This window comes from Puma concolor, chromosome A1, assembly GCF_028749965.1.
Source record: "Puma concolor isolate L17-30 chromosome A1, mPumCon1.1.hap2, whole genome shotgun sequence".
Taxonomy (NCBI): Eukaryota; Metazoa; Chordata; class Mammalia; order Carnivora; family Felidae; genus Puma; species Puma concolor.
The window spans coordinates 205,948,850-205,968,146 of record NC_141667.1 but is presented as its reverse complement, the minus strand read 5'-3'; the positions used below and the strand labels follow the sequence as shown (position 1 = coordinate 205,968,146).

General features: G+C 37.6%; 1 protein-coding gene across 6 annotated transcripts in view; it reads right to left on the bottom strand.

Moving 5' to 3' along the window:
- DIAPH3 (diaphanous related formin 3) overlaps nt 1–19,297 on the bottom strand; it is a 508,403-nt gene that overhangs the window by 423,983 nt on the left and 65,123 nt on the right. For 5 of the 6 annotated variants that reach the window (XM_086710920.1, XM_025923546.2, XM_086710913.1 and 2 more), the window contains one exon: nt 15,871–15,975. In XM_086710920.1, coding sequence (XP_086567046.1) covers nt 15,871–15,975 — 105 coding nt within the window. Of the gene's footprint in view, nt 1–13,046; nt 13,131–15,870; nt 15,976–19,297 lie in introns of those variants that run through there. The other variant, XM_086710948.1, reaches the window with a different exon arrangement.

The window sequence follows — 19,297 nt, the reverse complement described above, 5'->3', positions numbered from 1 at the left end:
TCAAAAATAAGCAAACATTAAGAAGAATTTTTTAAAAATAGAATGGGCAATTTAAAACTAAGACCTTTAAAATTAAGGGGCAGGAGACAATTTTTTGGAGAAAACAGATAAAAAATTTGAACTTGAGCATTTGTTTTATCTTAAAATAGGCACCAAACCCAGAAAATTTTATAGTTCATGAAAATAGCAAGTCAGAAAGTAATTTGTAGATTGTGGAAAAATATTTGAGGAAAAAGGCAACTTACCAGTGTCTATCACCATAGTGGCATAGCTAAAATGTGTTCATAACAAAAGGGAAACCAAACATTTGTGAAGGAGGCAAAATTCTCAAATGAAATCATTTCTATCTTAATAGTTTCAATTCACAACACCCATTTGAGATTAACATGTTAACACATTAGTTTATATATAAAATGACTATGACAAATATGAATTACTAGTACAGTAGACATGTTTATAATAAGCCAATATTTATTAGTATATGATAATTTTTTTAAAAAATTAATGGGTTAAGTGATCAAGACTTTTTGGTGACTACTGACCTAAAATACAGGAGTTAAGCCAGAAGCTTCTGCTAGCCATTTAGATAAACCATGGAAAGAACCTGCCAAGACACAGTAAAATGCAGCCAACATAGAAAGACTGAGTCCCTAGGTCATTTGAGAACCTAGATCTAGGTCTGTTTGAAACCAAACCTATATCTAGGCCCATCTAAAGCCAATAGCTTTTCAGGTGCATGTGTCAATACGTTCCTGCTTTTCCTTGAATCCATTTGAACTGAGACAACTATTTCTAACAGAGGGTAGAATAATTAAGTAGGGGAAAAATTTAAATTATGGAAAATTATATTTTTATGACTCCATTGGAGAGATAACGAGAAGAGAAAAAAATCCACCGTGGGACTTCCTTAAGGTGCTGGATATAGGCATCCAAGATCAAGCTTTCAATTATTCTGTAAGTTATATTGACTGATGCCCAAAGCATACTGTAACTACACATAGTAACATAGTTACTCCCATGAATTGAATTCTGTGACTACAAAGAGTTGATTTTTTGTATCCCCAACAGTTTATGAGCTATAATAATATCTGTTCCTGTTAACATAATCATACGTAAGAATGAAGGATAAGTTGTTTCTGTGATAAATGACTTCGATGCTTAGAAAAGATTAGGATGGGTGTTTTAAAAAACCTTGTTTTCCAATTAGGTATGGGCCAAGTAACTGACAAGATCATACTCTCAAGAAATCATGCAAACCTAAGTTTGAACTTAGACTGCGATACAAGTATAAATTCTTGGTCAAATTAAATCACACAAATGCTCACAGATGACACTTCACAGGTATGTCTCGTGCATAGGAAAAAATCAAAGTAGGAGCAATTTCTATTCAAAGAAAATGACTTGGCTGTATATCCAAAGATTGGCATGTGAATATGTTGGTTTACTTTTTAGGTATCACCAAAAATAATTTTTATGATGCCTAGTTTTAATAATTTATTCAACTTTATTCCATGATGAAGCCAATTTAAGAATGCTTCAGCTGTAGCATACATTTGCCCAGTGTCATTTCACACTTTAACCTCTGATGGCTTGAACTTATGTAATCACTGCCCTACTTCCCATCCTATATGTTCCAACATTAACACTCCTAAACTTTATTATTAAGTAAGCCAAGTCTTAGGGATAATGAGTTTTTTCAAATCACACAGCTAAAAGTAACAAAGCTGGATTCTGAACTCAGAAAAACATGGCCTGCCATGATGAGTAAAATAGGCTTTCATAAAATATTGTTCAACACAAATTTAATAATTCATACCTCCTGGAAAAGATATAATGCAGTCTTTGTTCCTATTTCAAATTATTACCATACTTCAACATTTTAGTAATTTTCTTAGTATTTAAAAACAGTATCTAAATACAGTTACTCATCATTTTTGTAATTTATTTTACTACTGTATATATAATAAAGTCCTGATGTCCATAACATTTTACAAGGTGTTACAGAAATTGATGGGTTTAATTACTTAATGTGCACGGATCAATTTGAAATAAATTGAAAATGAACATACTGTACACTCTACTTGATCTTGTTACAGTCTTATTTCAGAATTCACTTTCTAATTTGCAACCCAGTAGGTTGTATTTTTTTTTAATTTTCTAATATTTTTGAGAGAGAGAGAGAGAGAGCGTGCGCATGCCAGCATGTAAGCAAGGGAGGGGCAGAGAGAAAGGGAGACACAGAATCCAAAGCAGGCTCCAGGCTCCTAGCTGTCAGCACAGGGCTTGACGTAGGGCTTGAACCCACAAACCATCAGATCATGACCCGAGGCGAAGTTGGACGCTTAACTGACTGAACTACCCAGATGTCCCTAGTAGGTTGTATTTTAAAACAGAAAATTTCTTTTACATGTCAGCGGTTTAAAGCCAAAGCCACTACAGGGAGGTAGAGGTCTAGCAGTCAAAAAGTCTGACCTCAAGGGGAAAAAAGGTCCCAGGCTTTCATTATCTAAGCCAACTCCGTTGGCTTGTTAAACTTTTTTCTTAAAAATGGGGCAGAGATACTATAGTTCTCTCTATAGAATAGTTTTTAAATAAATTAATAGGCACAACAGGTGGACAAACAAATTGGTAGACAAATGAAATAATGAAGGAAATAATGATTCAAAGTCAATTCTGGTCAGTTAAGGACAGCACGGAACTATATTCTTAAGAAGAGTGAGGGGCGCCTGGGTGGCGCAGTCGGTTAAGCGTCCGACTTCAGCCAGGTCACGATCTCGCGGTCCGTGAGTTCGAGCCCCGCGTCGGGCTCTGGGCTGATGGCTCAGAGACTGGAGCCTGTTTCCGATTCTGTGTCTCCCTCTCTCTGACCCTCCCCTGTTCATGCTCTGTCTCTCTCTGTCCCAAAAATAAATAAACGTTGGAAAAAAAAAAAAAAAAAAAAAAAAAAAAAAAAAAGAAGAGTGATACATTTTCCAAATAGTGCACGTATCTGCAAAAGGGGTCACACAGCACTTTTCACGTTGCTGAACCATTTTATAATACAAGGTGAAATAAACTCTCAGATGCCTATGAACTCCATTTACATGGAGTACATCACTGTAATTTTTTTAAATGCATTCATATTCAAATCTGAGAAACAGGATTCTGAGCTCATCAGGCCTGCTTAATTGCACTAACATCTGCAATCAATTTAAATTCTTTAAGATAGTCTTTCACAGTGCTTGAAGTGATTTCATGCTGTGATAGCTTTAACACACTCACTAATTTATAGACACACACAAGCAGATGAGACCTATTTTTCCAGGGGTGGGGTAAAGTACTGAAGGGCAGTCTGAATTTTCCAACTATCCATGGGATATAAAAAAGGATGCATTCTGCATAACTTATGGAAATTATAGGAGAAGATGATAGCACCACATAAACATAATATAGAAATTAAAACTAAAACTAGTGTTTTATTTAAATCTATTTGTAGGTCATGGACCATTAAGAGGTTTGATGAAAGTTTACAGGTTGCATAAACAGCAAAACCCAGAGCTAGGAGTTAAGGTTACATAGAGAAACGTCATTCCTTAATCAGTCATGATTTTCTACCCCGAAAGGCAAGGGGGCTAGGACAGGCAAGAGGAAGAATGCTGGTAATCCTGAATTGCTTTTTTAGCCCAAGACAATAAATTGGCATCAGACCAAGAATATGAAACTCACAATGAGAAGACTGGAGGATTTGGGCAGATGGCAGCAGCAGTGGAGGTTTTGAAACTCACTGGATTCCCACAGAAAAAACGACTAAAGAGCAAAACCAAAAACCTAACAATTCTGAGCAACAACTTATCTCTGTGATCCTCAAAATACAAGTGGTTGGAAACAAACCACTAACAACCTCAAAACCTACACATTGTCAGTGTGTGTGTGTGTGTGTGTGTGTGTGTGTGAACAAACAGAGGAGGCAAGAAGGTGGCTGACGAACATGAAAACACGACCACCCCAGAAGAGCCCACTGGTGGTCATTAGAAAACTCAGTAGGTTAATCTGCGAACAGCAGCTAAAACTGGGTGGAGTACAGCCCACTCCAATTGCGAGTGAGCGCAAGTGGCAAAAAAAAGAAAAAAAAAAAATCTAAAGAGACAGGAGCAGTCTGTGTCCCATGAACTGCAGGACAGCACCCGCACTGTGGAGAAAGTGCTGAGGATGAAATTAAAACAGAGAACATTCATACAGAAGATGAACAGTCACCGCAAAAACAAAACCATAAGACGTGGCAAGGTAACTTACAATTTCAATATGAGTTAAGAGACACTGAGAGAATACAGAAGACCTAGTGGGAAAAAAATTAAAACAGAATTCCAAAAACTCAGAAATGAGGTATGAGAACTTGGAGCAGGGGGTAGAAACTAAAATAAATTTTAAAAACAGTGAAGTGAAGTCTTCACTTAGAAGTGAAGACTACAGTGGTGCCTGGATGGCTCAATCAGAAGAGCATACAATTCTTGATCTCAGGGTTGTGAGTTCGAGCCCCATGTTGGGTATAGACATTACTAAAATAAATAAAACTTAAAAAGAAAAAGAAGAAGAAGAGGGGGAGGGGGAGGGGACTACACTACAGAGAATAAGAACAACAAAAATAAGATAAAAAGGATTTGGGACAAAGTGGCATAATGAAGATATACAAGTCTAATATACAGATAACAGGATCCCTGAAGAAGAAACCAAGGCAGGACAATAGAACAGTTTCATGAAATTTAAGTGAGGGAAAAAAAGCACATAATGAAGGTATATTACATATCAGATAATCCCAACTCAGACATCTAGATGAAAACAGGGTGCCGGAGTGGCTCAGCGTGTTAAGCATTCAACCCTTAATATTGGCTCAGGTCATGATCTCACAGTAGTGGGATCCTGTGCTGAGTGCAAATCCTGCTTGGGATTCTCTCTCTCCCTCTGCCCCTCCCCTGTGTGTGCTCAAGCTCTCGCACGCACGCGCTCTCTATCTCTCAAAATAAACATTTTAAACAAAAGAGCCAGTAACCTGTAAGGGATAATACTTAGTTATCCACAGAACTTTGGACACCAATACTGTCATGCTTTATGCCAGAAGAAAATGGTATGTTTAAGATCCTAAGGGAAAAAACCATGTGAGCCAAAGATTTTATTGCCAAATATAACTGACTAAGCAATAAAAGGCATATACAGTTATCAATATGCAATACTCAGGAAATACTGTTCCCAGGAGCCCTTTGAAGGAATCTATTACAAAACAAACTTCAGACAAATGTCTAGAGAAATATCAACTTAAGGACTGATGGTGAGCATTAAAATACAGTTACTTGCAAATAAAGATGAAATGGGGGCTAAATAGTTATTCATAGAAGGAAAGTCTAAATGGGAACTAGAAAGAAATGTAAAACGTAATGTCTACATAAGTCTACATATGTTTAATGCAGATATAGTACAAGAGCAGCAGTCGGACACAGCATACGCAAAAGAAACCTTTTTTGAATATATACACACAGCTGTTTTTCTTTTGCTAGATCTCCACTGAAAAGTCCTGGAAACAACAGTTAACCTATTAGCAATAAGCATCCGTGACACCCAGACTGTTCTTGAAATACCACTTCCCCCTGAAGGAAACGATTGATTCCAGGCACAGTGAGAAAGGAACCTGGTTTGTCAGACCTTGCCAGATAGGAATGAAACAATCCAAAATTCCTAGGGTCATGCCAAAATGACTAGGAGCACCCGGGCAAGGGCCTGCTGGTCAAAGACAGGACAATCTGAGCTTCACTAAGAGTAGTAATTACGATGCATAAGTTATCCTAATAACATAGGATAACTTTTTTTAAGTTTATTTTGAGAGAGAGAGAGAGCTCATGTGTGCGCACCCACACACACATGCATGTGTGAGCAGGAAAGGAGCACAGAGAGAGGGAGAGAGAGAATATCAAGCAAGCTCATTGTCAGCGCAGATCCTCATGTGGGGCTTAATTTCGCAAACCATGAGCTCACGACCTGACCCAAAATCAGGAGTCAGATGCTTAACCAACTGAACCACCCAGGTGCCCAAGTAATAATATCTTAATATCAAAAACTGGTTACTTTCAGGAACACCTGGGTGACTCAGTTATAGGTCTGATTTTGGTTCAGGTCATGCCCTCACGGTTCATGGGTTCGAGCCCCACATTGGGCTCTGTGCTCTCAGCACAGAACCTGCTTCAGATTATCTGTCACCCTTTCTCTGCCTCTTCCAACTTGTGCTCTCCCTCCAAATTAAACAAACACTCAAAAAAAATTTTTGTAATTGGTTACCTTCAGAGGGTGATAGGAAACCAATTCAGTATAGTGAAAACTGGCAAAGGAAAAAGAATAAAGCATTTATCCTAAATTTCCTAGATCATGAAGTAATCAGTATTTGAGAGGAAAGGACTCTTTACAAGTGTGTTCCAAAAAGAATACGCAATGGGAAAAAGACTCTTCAACAAACCATGTTGGGAAAACTGGACAGCGACATGCAAGAGAATGAAACTGGACCACGGGCTTATACCACACACAAAGATAAATTCAAAATATATTAAAAGGGCCTAAATATGAGACCTGAAACTGTAAAAATCCTAGAACAGAGCACAGGCAGTAATTTCTCTGGCAATGGACGCAGCAACTTTCTCCTAGATATGTCCCCCAGGGAAAGGAAAACAAAAGCAAAAATAAACTGTTGAGACTACATCAAAATAAAGAGCTTCTGCATTGCAAAGAAAACAACAAAACTAAAAGACAACCTACAGAATGAGACAAGATATTTGCAAATGGCCTCTCTGATAAAGGGTAATTCCAAAATACATGAAGAACTTAAAACACCCAACACCCAAAAACACAAATAATCCAATTAATATTGGGCAGAAGGCATGAAGAGACATTTTTCCAAAGACATACAGATGGCCAGCAGACACAAGAGAAGATGCTCATCATCAGGGAAATGCAAATCAACACTACAAGGAGAGATCACCTCACACCTCACACCTGTCAGAACGGCTAACATCAAAAACACAAGAAATAGGAGAGGATGTTGGAAATGATGTGGAGAAATAGGAACCCTTATGTACTGCTGATGGGAATGCAAACTGCTACAGCCACTCTGGAAAATAGTATAAAGTTTCCACAAAAAGTTAAAAATGGAACTATCCTACGATCCATTAATCGTACTACTGGATGTTTACCCAAAAAAATACACAAACACTAATCCAAAAGGATACATGCACTCCTACGTTTATCGCAGCATTGTGTACAATAGCCAAATTATGGAAGCAGCCTAAGTGTCCATCGATAGAAGATGGAGAAATAAGATGAGAAGGAAGTGACCCCTATAAAAGTCAATCAGTCAGTAGTTCAAAAAAAGAGGTTGGGGGGAGAGGTTTGAGATGGACAGGGTAGATGCAGGGCTTTCTCAAGTGGCTGGCAAGTTCCATTTGTCAACCTGGTGTTTCCCTTATGAAAATTCGTTAAGCTGCATATTTGGTTTTGCTGTTTTCTATAACTATTTATAATAAAAAGTTGAAAAAAAAAATCCTGGTTTCTCGTTCTAGCTGCAAATCTTGGGGATGTCACTCCATAGGCCTTACTCATTTTAAAAACGTAGAGACGTCCTAAGACATATTCCAGACCTGATATAAATAAACTCAACTACAAAAATGTCTAATCAAGGAGTATAACAAAACCATTCTTTACAAAAACCATGTCAGATAATGACTTAACTCACCAACAGTGTAATAGAACAGCTTTCCCAAGGAACAAAAAATCTACCAAAAAAAAAAAAAATCTTGTATAACAGTATTAACATACAAGAAGCAGTCAAAGCCTAAGGTTGTCTAAATTTACTTTTTAAGTATTTTTTCACATGTTAATGACCCAAGGATAGAGTTCCCAGTTTACTTCATCTATGCGTGAAGGCTTTCGGATTTTAAAAGGATTTGAAATAGTTTTGTATTACATTGATATGTGATACATATCAGAAGATATACCAACCGTATTTTCTTCGAAGTGGGGGGAAACCATTGTATTACACCAGTTAGGAAATGGTAATAAATCAAGGAAGCATAAAATTAATAATTAATGCTTTTTGTGAATCCAATTAACCTATGAAGTATTTTTTTAAGTATGTATAGAATTTATTCTGTTTAGAAATTAAGAACTGAAAGGCTGTCTCTTAAGTCCAAACTAAATTAAAAGGGTTTTAAGTTAACCGCCAACTGGGAAGATAAGTCAGTCCACTAAAGGTTTTAAAGCAGGCATACTCCTTTTCTTCTTACTAATACTGTCCTATTAGGCATCTTTTCCCAAAACAGACCAGGTTCTTCCATCTGTTATAATAGATAAAATCATCAGAGGGAAATGTTAAGTGGCCAAGTATCAGGATTTCTTAGTAGCTACAGTATGCTACTTGAACACCAATTTGACCTTATGTACATTCGAGCTAGCCTTGAACCCCAAGGACCTTTATTAATTAACAGCCTCTATGCTTTGCCTTTAAATTCCATCAACTCTTAGTCTTTTGTTGAATTAATGTTACACTAGCAGACATCTACTGATGAGGCTCATCCTGTAGGGCCCATCTCTGGGCTAGTTTTCATCTCTGATTGTACAGTAGAATCACCAAGACAGATTTTCTAAATACTGGTGCCTTGGTACCACCTGCAGGAATTCTGACTTGTTAAATGGTAGGGTTCAGACACCTATTTTTTTTAAGTTCTCCAGAGGATTCTAATGAATATCAAGGCTGAGGGCTATTGTTCCTGACCACTCTCTTTGCCCTCAATTCATCAGTTACCTTTCCCCTTCACTCGCTGAAAGGCAACAGTAGATAGGTAGCATTTTCATTTTCTCATATTCCTTCAGAACAGTTTCTTCTTTTAAAAGGTTCCATAGGGCTATTTGCTCATTATTTCCATCTCCATCAAATCACATTCCTCTTTTTTCTAGCACTTTCAAAGGTGTTTTTTTTTTTTACTACTTTTGCAGTTATCAGTCATGAGAAGTTTAATTACATTCATAAAAGCTAAAAATTATGAGCAGATCAAAATATCTCAGACCAAGACCCAACTCAATGAGAAAGATAAAGACAGCCGCAGATGATCTCCAATGCCACCAATGGTATAAGCATCAGTGACCAAAACTCTACATTTGACCAGTAAATAAGTATTTCTGGTGAGTCTTTTTAAAAATGGCTATAAGAAAAGGTATCTTTAAGGTGTTTAAAAGATCGAAAATCCACAATGCTAACTTAAACCTAATTTCTTAAAAAAAAAAAAAAAAGAAAAGAAAAGAAAGAAAGAAAGAAAAAAGCTGACTGGTTTCTTCATTATCATCTCCTGCCTAAGCAAGAACACACTGCAGTAATAGAGAACATTAAATGCCACCGGTGCCGCCCAGAAACAACTCATAATGAAGCTGGATGAATTTGAGCTGTTGGAAGATCATTTTAATTGTACATAAATAAAACCTGTCCTATATAGGCAGAAATGGAAATTAAAGTGCCAGTTAGATTATTAAGAAATACTTCTAACAAGAAATTGCTTCATTGCCCTGGGGCTCTAATATTTTCCCCAACTCAGCAGACAAGACCTGGAGACAAACAAGCAAAATATCGTAAGCAAGAGCATTGTTGATAAATAGGTAAGTGTCTAATACCGAGTACCAGCCACAAATTTTTAGTAAGCTTTTATGTTACAAGTGTGCTTTGATTAATTCCCTAACCTGAAATGGAAGCCAAAAAGTAATCCATGTTAACTGTAACCAGCAAGAATGTATAAAACTGTCTGGTTCATCGAAGTTTCCAGCAGCTAAAATATAAACCTTTTAAGTAAAAATGATGAAAGGTGAGAGGAAACAAAAAGAACCTGATTTATCTGTATCTGACAATGTTTTCCAAGATATATGAAAATGGACCCCATTGAGGAGGGCACCTGTTGGGATGAGCACTGGGTGTTGTATGGAAACCAATCTGACAATAAATTTCATATTAAAAAAATAAATAAAATAAAAAATAAAAAAAAAAAAGAAAATGGACCCAAAAAAGACTCTGAAAGGCATGAAAATACTGTATTATCAACGGGGGCATTAACAAATCAGAGCTAAGAATAAATGAACTCTAGCTTTTCTACCTATGTAGATAACACAAATCAGAACATTATTAGTATTTTTTCAAAAAAAAATCTTTTCTGATCAAGATACGTGTAGATGGACAACATTGGACAAAACCATGTTCTCCATACTTGAACATCATGCTCTACTGGGCTAGAACAAGTGGTATCATGATAACACCTTTCAAATTATCTTTAGACACTACACACACACAGACACACACATGAGACCTTATAACTCTACACCTACAAACTCAATTTAGATTCATTTTATTACCTTGTTTCACAAACCTGTGAGTCTTCTATGTGCCTTTTAAAGTTATGTTCTGTAATATTTGGTGTTTATTTCTTACTAAAGAAGTCTAAGCAAGAACTACAGAAATACTTAGGGGCTCGAGGAGTAAAATGCAACACCAAGTCAATCTTTTCCAATACATGCCTCAGCTGTCTGCAGTCTCAAATGACTAGGGAAGAGAACAGTTAACAAAGTCCAAGGAAGCTACCGGATATCTGGGCACAGCAAGGCGGAATTCTGCTTCTTTCTGGGAGGGGGGAGAGGGGTGTCAAAAGGAAAAAACTGAATATAAATGGGAAATAAACGTTGGATGCTCTAATTAAGAAGCGCTCTCTCTCAGGGGGGAAAGTAATAAAAAAAAAAAAAAAAAAAAAAGCTAATGTATTTTGAAGGAATGAGAAGCTTAGAATCTCGAAGAGAAATTTTAAGAGCCTTTTATCCACACCTAATGGTACATCCAAAAGACAAGACCACTACATGCTGACAGCAGTCCACTCATAATTCATACAGAAGTCAACTATCAGGACAGTCTCATCTTGTATCCAAAAGTAAGTTGGGGGGGGGGGGGGGGGAGTCAATTCCAAAAAGTACGGACAAGCAAATGCTAATGCGTTACATTTCACTTTTCCCCTCCCTCTTGCACCCTCTGAGACACCCCATCCCCCCCACCCCCCAACCCCTGCTTCCAGGGCTTTGCTTTCACTTCCTGGGATGTAGGTTTTGACTTCCAGGATTCCTCCAGCTTTCTATGGTCATTGATTACCCTGAAAAAGCCTAGAAGCAAAAGAGCAAATGGAAGATTCTTCTCAACAGATGGGAAAAGTAGGGTGAATTTTTTATGCTTACAATCCCTTTGTGATGGGGGGTGGGGGCAGGAGGGGAGAAGAAGTATCTTATAGCTCTAAATCCTACTCTCCACAAGTATCCTGTTTAACACATTTTTAAAAGTGTTTGTCAAGTAATCCATGGCTTCCTGTTAATCCTGTCAACAGACTTGTACATAACCCGGACATCATACACCCAGAGCCAGTTCGCCCTGAATACAACTCAAGCACCCACAAGAAGATAAACACCGACATCAACCCGGGAATCACAGATACAGGGTATGATACACCAAAACCAAGGCAGCAAGTCTATTAGACTATATCTACTGAAGGGTGCCTGGGTGGCTCAGTCGGTTGGGCAGCCGACCTCGGCTCAGGTCATGATCTCATGGTCTGTGGGTTCGAGCCCCGTGTTGGGCTCTGTGCTGACAGCTCAGAGCCTGGAGCCTGCTTTAGATTCTGTGTCTCCCTTTCTCTCTTCTCCTCCCCCTGTTGTGTTCTATCAAAAATAAACAAATATTTTTAAAAAAAATTTTTTTAAAGAATTTATCTCCTTAGCTTGGTCCGTCCTCTCAAAGCACAGGAGTCCTGTTCATCTGCAGGGGTGCTTTAAAAATTTTAAGGGAAGAAAAGGGTTAATAATTAAACCACAATCAAGAATGAGAACAACACTCAGAGTCAGGATAAGCAAGACTGAATAATACATTTACAAGGTGCACTTTTATTAAATTATAGTTGCCTTTCATTTAGAAAATAGGGGAAATTCTTATGCAATTGTGCTTAAGAGCTCCTCTGTCCTGTTCCAGAATTTTCTTCTTACATTTTTGGGGAACGACGGATTCTCTTCCATTTGGACTATCACGTCTCATCCTAACTTCAAGGTCCTTACCACTTACTACAGAATAGTCTTACCATCCACCCAGTAATCAAATAAAAGCCAAGACTGTATCCATTCATTCAGAAAGTTTTTTTAAATACACTGACTACTGAACACCTGAGACAAGCCATTTACCAAGGAATGTCCACCTGGCCTTGTAGTACCCATCCTCATGTACGCTGAGTATACTTGATGAGGGGAGTAATTTCCGGAGTTAATTAGAGATAGAGATCCTATGCAGGCAAAAGGCTATCAGGACAGTCCAGCAACACGTGCACAGCCGCAAAGCAAAATCCCAACTTCAAGTAACTTAAATAAGAATATGCACCCCATCACACAATGGGAGAGTCTGGAGGCAGGATTGTACATAGCCAGAGCATCAGCTCTAAGGGGTCATGTGCCAAGGATCCCACACCCTCTCACCACCATGTCAAATAACAGGAAAGAAAGTGGTTTTCTGCTCTGGATCTTTTTATACGGAAGAGAAATCTTCCTCAGAAGCCCCCAGCACACCTGGCTTCCAGACTGTACAGGGCACATGTGGATCACCTATCCATCTACACCCTAGAAGTTGGAAAACTGTGATCTGACACTTTCAGCCTCTAACTAGGCTACTTGCTGAATAAAAGTTTAATAATCTTTTCTAACTGAAAAAGTCAGCATTACTATGAATTTGTTGGTTTTTTTTTTTTTCCCCTATTCTAAGAAACAAGCTTGGCTAGTTTAGTGCTTGTTTGAGGGTTAACATTTCTAAAGCATTTTCATATACTTTTTTTATACACATATATATACATATATACATACATATATATGTATATACACACACACACACACACACATATACACACACACACACACACTTAATGCTTACCCACAAAAAGAATCTCAAAGCAAAGTCCAAGGCTAAATTTATGAAAGTTTACCTGACAAATACCCCCATGTTCTCTGGAACAACCCATCCATAAATTTTCATGGTTTTTCCTCAGAGAAGCTTTTTTGGTACTCATTAACCTAAATACCCTGGTATGACAAAGTCTGTATGTGAGAGTTAATGTGTCTCTACTTCCAGAGCAAAAGTAGATGACTGGTCAGCTTGAACTTCCTACAATGTTAACCACCCACCAAATTATTCAGAACCCTCCTAGGAAAAGTCACCATCCTCCCAGCACTAATTAAAGGAGTGAATGCTTTAATCATACTTTAGATAACTAATCTATTTCAATCCTGATAATCTAATTATCTAATTCTAGTAAATAAATTCCAACCTTAGTACAAAACGATTAGAGGATTAAAGTTTAAAATCAGTGAATGCAAACTGAAATAGATCCACTCTAATGAAGTTCAAAGTGATTTGTTCTTCTGTTAAAACGTCTGTTTGTTATCTGAAATTCAAGAACTAAAATGCACTATTATACCAATGTTTTCTAAACCAATTCTAATAATATAGTATCTCTTGTAATTATATCAAGTAAATTCATACTTGTTGGATTTAAAATTCCCTAACAGGGGGGTCTTCCCTGATCACTCTATGCAGCAGTTCAGTCAGAGGGAGGGTGGGTGAAGGGATGGGTAAAATAAAGGAGATTAAGAGTACACTTATTGTAATGAGCACTGTAATGAGTATAGAACTGGTAAATCCTACTGTACATCTGCAACTAATGTAACACTGTGTTCACTATATTTCAATTAAAAAAAAAAACAGTTGTATTATCTCCAATCCCCCTGTTTTTCCCACATTACATTTCACTTATTATACGTTTGTGTGTTTCTGTTGTGTATATCCTATGTTACTCCGTAGGCCACGATGATTGACCGTCCTGGTGCTTCAACTCCACTGCCTAAAATATTGCCTGATATACAGACACTTAATAAATGTGACACGGACTCACTAACAGTCAACTTGAATTTTCAAACATAAATCCGGGGCACCTGGGGGGCTTAGTCGGTTAAGCGTCCAACTTCGGCTCAGATCATGATCTCGTGGTTGGTGGGTTTGAGCCCCGCATCAGGCTCTGTACTGACAGCTGGGAGCCTGGAGCCTGCTTTGGGTTCTGTGTCTCCCTCTCTCTCTCTCTGCCCCTCCCCTGCTCACCTTCTCTGCCCCTCCCCTGCTCACGTTGTCCCATTCTCTCTCAAAAATAAGTAAATATTAAAAACTTTTTTTAAAAGGCTGCCATTAACTTTGACAGAAACCCATGGGGGAGGGTAAGGAAAAGAAAATGAGGTTAGAGTGGGAGAGAGCCGAAGCTCTCTCCCAAAGACTCTTGAAAACTGAGAGCAAACTGAGCGTTGATGGTGATGGGCATTGAGGAGGGCATCTTTTGGGATGAGCACTGGGTATTGTATGGAAACCAATGTGACAATAAATTTCATGTATTAAAAAAAAAGGTTTAAAACACATAAATCCAAGTACATCAGTAATTATGGCATAAGGATTTCAACAGCAAGAACAAACAAATCACAAAGAAAAAAAGAAGAAACGATTGCTACAACCACCAGTGCTACCACAAGAGACAGCCACCAGTTATAAAACCAGTTATGTTCCAATCATGGCATCAACAATTTAATTCTAACAACAAGCTGATGATACAGATATTAGTCCCATCTTAAGGATGAGGAAATTGAGCATCAGAGGTAAAACAAGATGCCCAATATCAAAGGGATGATAAGTCATCCGAAATACAAGTGCTCTGACTCTTAAGTCCCTAATTCTAATTTGTGATGTCCAGGTAGCATTAAGGGACAAAAAGCAATTTTTGTCACAACAGCAGGATACAGTGCCCATCTACATAGAGAGCCAAAAAAAAAAGTATAGTACTCAGTGATTTGAACAAGTAAACATCAGAATGCCAAACCTGAGACATGTTTAAAAATTAAACATCACTTGAGTCTGTCTTCCCAAACAAAGGCCTCCAAGTCACTGACTGGTCTAGGAGATAAATGGAGTTAAAGTATAAATAACTTATATTCTTGTAACCTGGTCTTTGGTTAAAGTATCCGGTGAAAAGTACAGTGTGCTAAGTCATTTTTTCTCTAATCCAATTCTATTTTAAATTCAGCCAAAATCATTTTCTGCTGTCTTTCTGATTGCTTCTTCATTAGCTTCCATTTCTAGATTTCATCGAATCCATTTATTCAATTTTTATATGACTGGTCAAGCTCATTTGTTGTCCCACGAAATAAATATAATTGATTCTGTGTGCCAGTCATGGTTTCTTAGACATTTACTCATTACTTCCACCCACATATTTCATGTTTCCCTAGAAAACTGGCAGCTGAGCGGACGCTTAATGCTCCTTCCAACGTCTACATTTATAATTTGTTACAAGATAATTTTATCCGTAGGGAAACTCGCATTAAAGAGATGCCTCTAAGCCACTATTATGTGTACTGATTTACGTAGTTAGAATGTCATCAGTCTTACTTTTCTGTAATGCAAATATCATCCTGGTGTATAAGTGACATTAGAGATCAATAGCCATCTGAATCCACTAACAGGCAAAGAAGTCTTGGAGTCAGTAAACCAACCAGTCGGTGTTCCTCACCAATGTGAGGGGCTAAAGGACCACAGCAGTTTTAGAAGCTGTAAGAAGTATTTTCAAATTACGTCCAATACTTGTGCCTTTATACACTCAAAAGCCCTGATTCCAGTTGCCCACAAACTTAAGCACATCATTAGACAAACGCATTGTTTTCCCCACTGCAGCACGTTCCAGCAGTATCTCTCAACTTGACAGTTTTACTTACTGTCTTGGAAGCAGTATTAATGTACTGCATCACCATTTCTTTTTTGATGCTGAAGTCCTTTTCCCGCAATGGTGCTTTCTTATCTTCATTTAAATTCATATCTTCCTGGAAAACACAATTAAAAAGCCTCATTTTAGAATCTAAGTAGAGCAGCAATTCTACATACCCTACCAACGGAAAATCAATAATTTGTGACTACGGCAGCATTAATTGTTTTGGAATGATTTACGTGTAGTTCTGCCTGGAGGAAAGCAAAGAGCAGGAGACACAGAGAAAAACACGTTCTAGATCATTTTAACAGGTAAAACACCAGAAAATCTTTTTAAATTCGCAATAGGCTAGTAAAATTACACTCTCATCATTACAGGTAATTAGACAGCTGAAGATTTCTGCCTTTCTTAAGGTCATCTGGATTCACATTTTAAATACACAAACACAAATATAGGTACTTTAAAAAAAAAAAAAAAAAAAACAACAGTGCACCTGAAGCTATCTTGCACTATTTCTGAAAGAGCTGTTCCATGTATCATAAAAATTAAAAGATAAATAAGCAAGCACTTTCCTGATTCTGTAGCTACAAGCTCATAGAATCAAATACCTGGTAGAGAGCCTAGCAAAAGGCAAAGCATTCTAGTTTTCTCTTCTCTACCCCTACCAAAAATACCAACTACTTAATTTATTCTAGGTTCTAAATAACATAAAAGTTGCACTCATAAAATGAAGTACCACCTAAAAATCTAACATTTCTCAACAGCACCAATCAAAGGTTAAAGTAACCTGGAGCTCGCTACAGGTCTAATACTAACTAAAAATACAAATCAAGAATATCCACGTAAGTATGAGAATTGCTACCAGTTAAGTTGCCCTCATTAGAGGCCGTTCTGGTAATGGAAAAGGAGCCTAAAGTATAACAGAAATGGCTGAAAAAGGGCTGCTCAAATGGATTTCCTCCAGATAGTAGCCCTTATTTGTAACACACAATAGAACACACTTGAATGTATACCAACTCCATAGCCTCTCAGAAACAGGTGTATAAAAATCAAGAATTCAGATCACCTGTGGAGCCCAGCAGGTTAAATTTATTCTAAGTTTTAGAAGAGTGCTACAATTCATCAGACACTGTAGTTTATGCCTTTAGCTGACTCAGTTTTTGGCTACCCATCCCTTCAAGCACTTAAAAGTCAAAATTTCCTTCATTTCACCTTGATATAAATATTTAAGATCTTAGAAGTTGTTCAACTTGACACTCTAATAAAAGGTAGTAATTAGTAATGTCACTCCCGGCTGTTCAGGTTAGAAATATCCTATTATGTGAATAATGGTTTGTTTTGTTCCTTCCCCCCCCCCCCCCCCCCCCGCCAAGCCTGGGACTCTCAATAGGCCTTAACACCACTTAGGATTTTAGAAAGGTCTTGGGATATTCTGGTCGTCAGTGACTTGAGATGAAGCTACCAGTATTCATCAAGGTATATTAGACATTCTTCAACACATGGGCTAATCCTACACAATGAGAAACTGTCTTGTGTCCCACAGAGAGAGACACACATCTTGAAAAAGAAAATTTTATTTAAGCCTAGAATAACTCAATAGAATTAAATGTACAATGGCATTAATATGTAAGTTGTTACAGATGAAATACTTTGCATTATGTGATTTTAATATTTAATATTCTAATATAGCTGCAAGTTATAGTACCACTGGGTGTATTTGTTGTTGTTTTTGTTTGTTGTTTGTTTTTAAATAAGCTTTATCATCAGTCGTGCTCTATTTTTGAAATTTGGGTACCCCAGGACAACACTGCTTGTGGTATTTGAATCACTAGAACAGCACAGCTACATAAAACCTGCACTATAGCTATTGTATGCACGAGGTGAAGATTCAAGAATGACTTTATTATACCTTCCTCAGCAGTCATGGGCAATTGTTTATATTGAAATAGATGTTGAATATTTATTACAGTGAGGTATTAAGTGGATTTTTTAAATTATGAGTGTAGGTAGTTTATATTACCTATATAGAATTTCGTTGGAAGAAAGTAATGGGGAAGTTACAGGGAAAGTAATGGGAATACTGGTTACAAAAAGGCAGGGTACTTAAGAGTACTGAGAACCCCTGTATTAAATTATTCACTGTATTTTTATTTTCTTTCTAATGGCCAAGCATGGCCCAGCCTCTTTCACCAGCAAATTAAAATATGTAGTAAATACAGAATGTTAACAAACTACAAAATCCTTTAGTTGTGGCTGAAATCAAAATAAAATTTTAAGATATACACTTTTAAAAAGTTTACTGCCTTCTTTTTGGAAAGGCATATTCAAGATGACAGGAGCTCATACACAATAGTGGTATATTTGGAATTAAGGAAGAGACTCAGGGTTCTCCCAACCTCTTTCCACTATCTTATTCCACCTCTCTTGTCTAAATACGGCAGTCACTTCATGACAGTCCCTGTTTTAAAAGAAAAAGGGGGGAGACTGGGTGGCTCAGTCAGTTGAGCGTCCAACTCTTGATTTCGGGTCAGATCATAATCCCAGGGCCGTGGGATCAATCCCTGTGTCCACACCACGCTGAGCATGGAGTCTGCTTAATAGTCTCTCTCCCTCTGCCTCTCTCCCCTGCTTGCACTCTAAAATTCAAAAAAAACTAAAAGTAAAAAGAAATAAAAATAAAAGCAAAAAGGAAAATGAAGGAAGGACACTGAAAGTTTGGAATCAGCTACATAGTACCGAAGACCTTTCTCATTAGGCATGTAACTCACAGGTGGTCATTCTCTACATGTCCAGAAACCAATGGCACTGGAAAAAGAAACTGCCATTTACAAAGGGAAAAAAGGATATATAGGAGCAATGAAAAGGAAAAATATATATTTGTGTATAAAAAAAAAAAGTGCAGTATTTGTAAAATAGGTTTTTATCTCACAAAGAAAAAGGCTGAAAGGAGAAAGCCCTATTGGACTTTGGCGCTGAATTTCAGCAGGGGGCGGGTGGTGGGGGTGGGTGTCTACAAAGTCCTTGAAAAATGTATTGGAAGCTTTTTCCTAGCTAATGCACATCTATATAGGGGGAGAAAAAAGTTCTTTCTTTCTACCCTTCATAGGTTCTTCTAGTTAAACTAGGAATTAAATTGGCAAGAGGCTGATCAACAGGAGAAAAATCAAATTTAATTCATACATACACGAACCCCACATACAAGAAAGATTCCAAGACAAAAGGTAAAATGAGGTTTATATGCCATACCGAGCTGAGGCATGGGATAGGAACCTGGGGTTTCCAAGGGGAGGAGGGCAACTCACAGGGCAATAAGAGGTTTGGTAATTAGGTATTTGTTCTGCTATACAGATGGGTCACTCAGATAAAACTTCTCTCATAGTAATGCTTTGGGAAAGACTCTCAATTTACATTCTTCTAGGTGGTTCAGACAGGGGCAA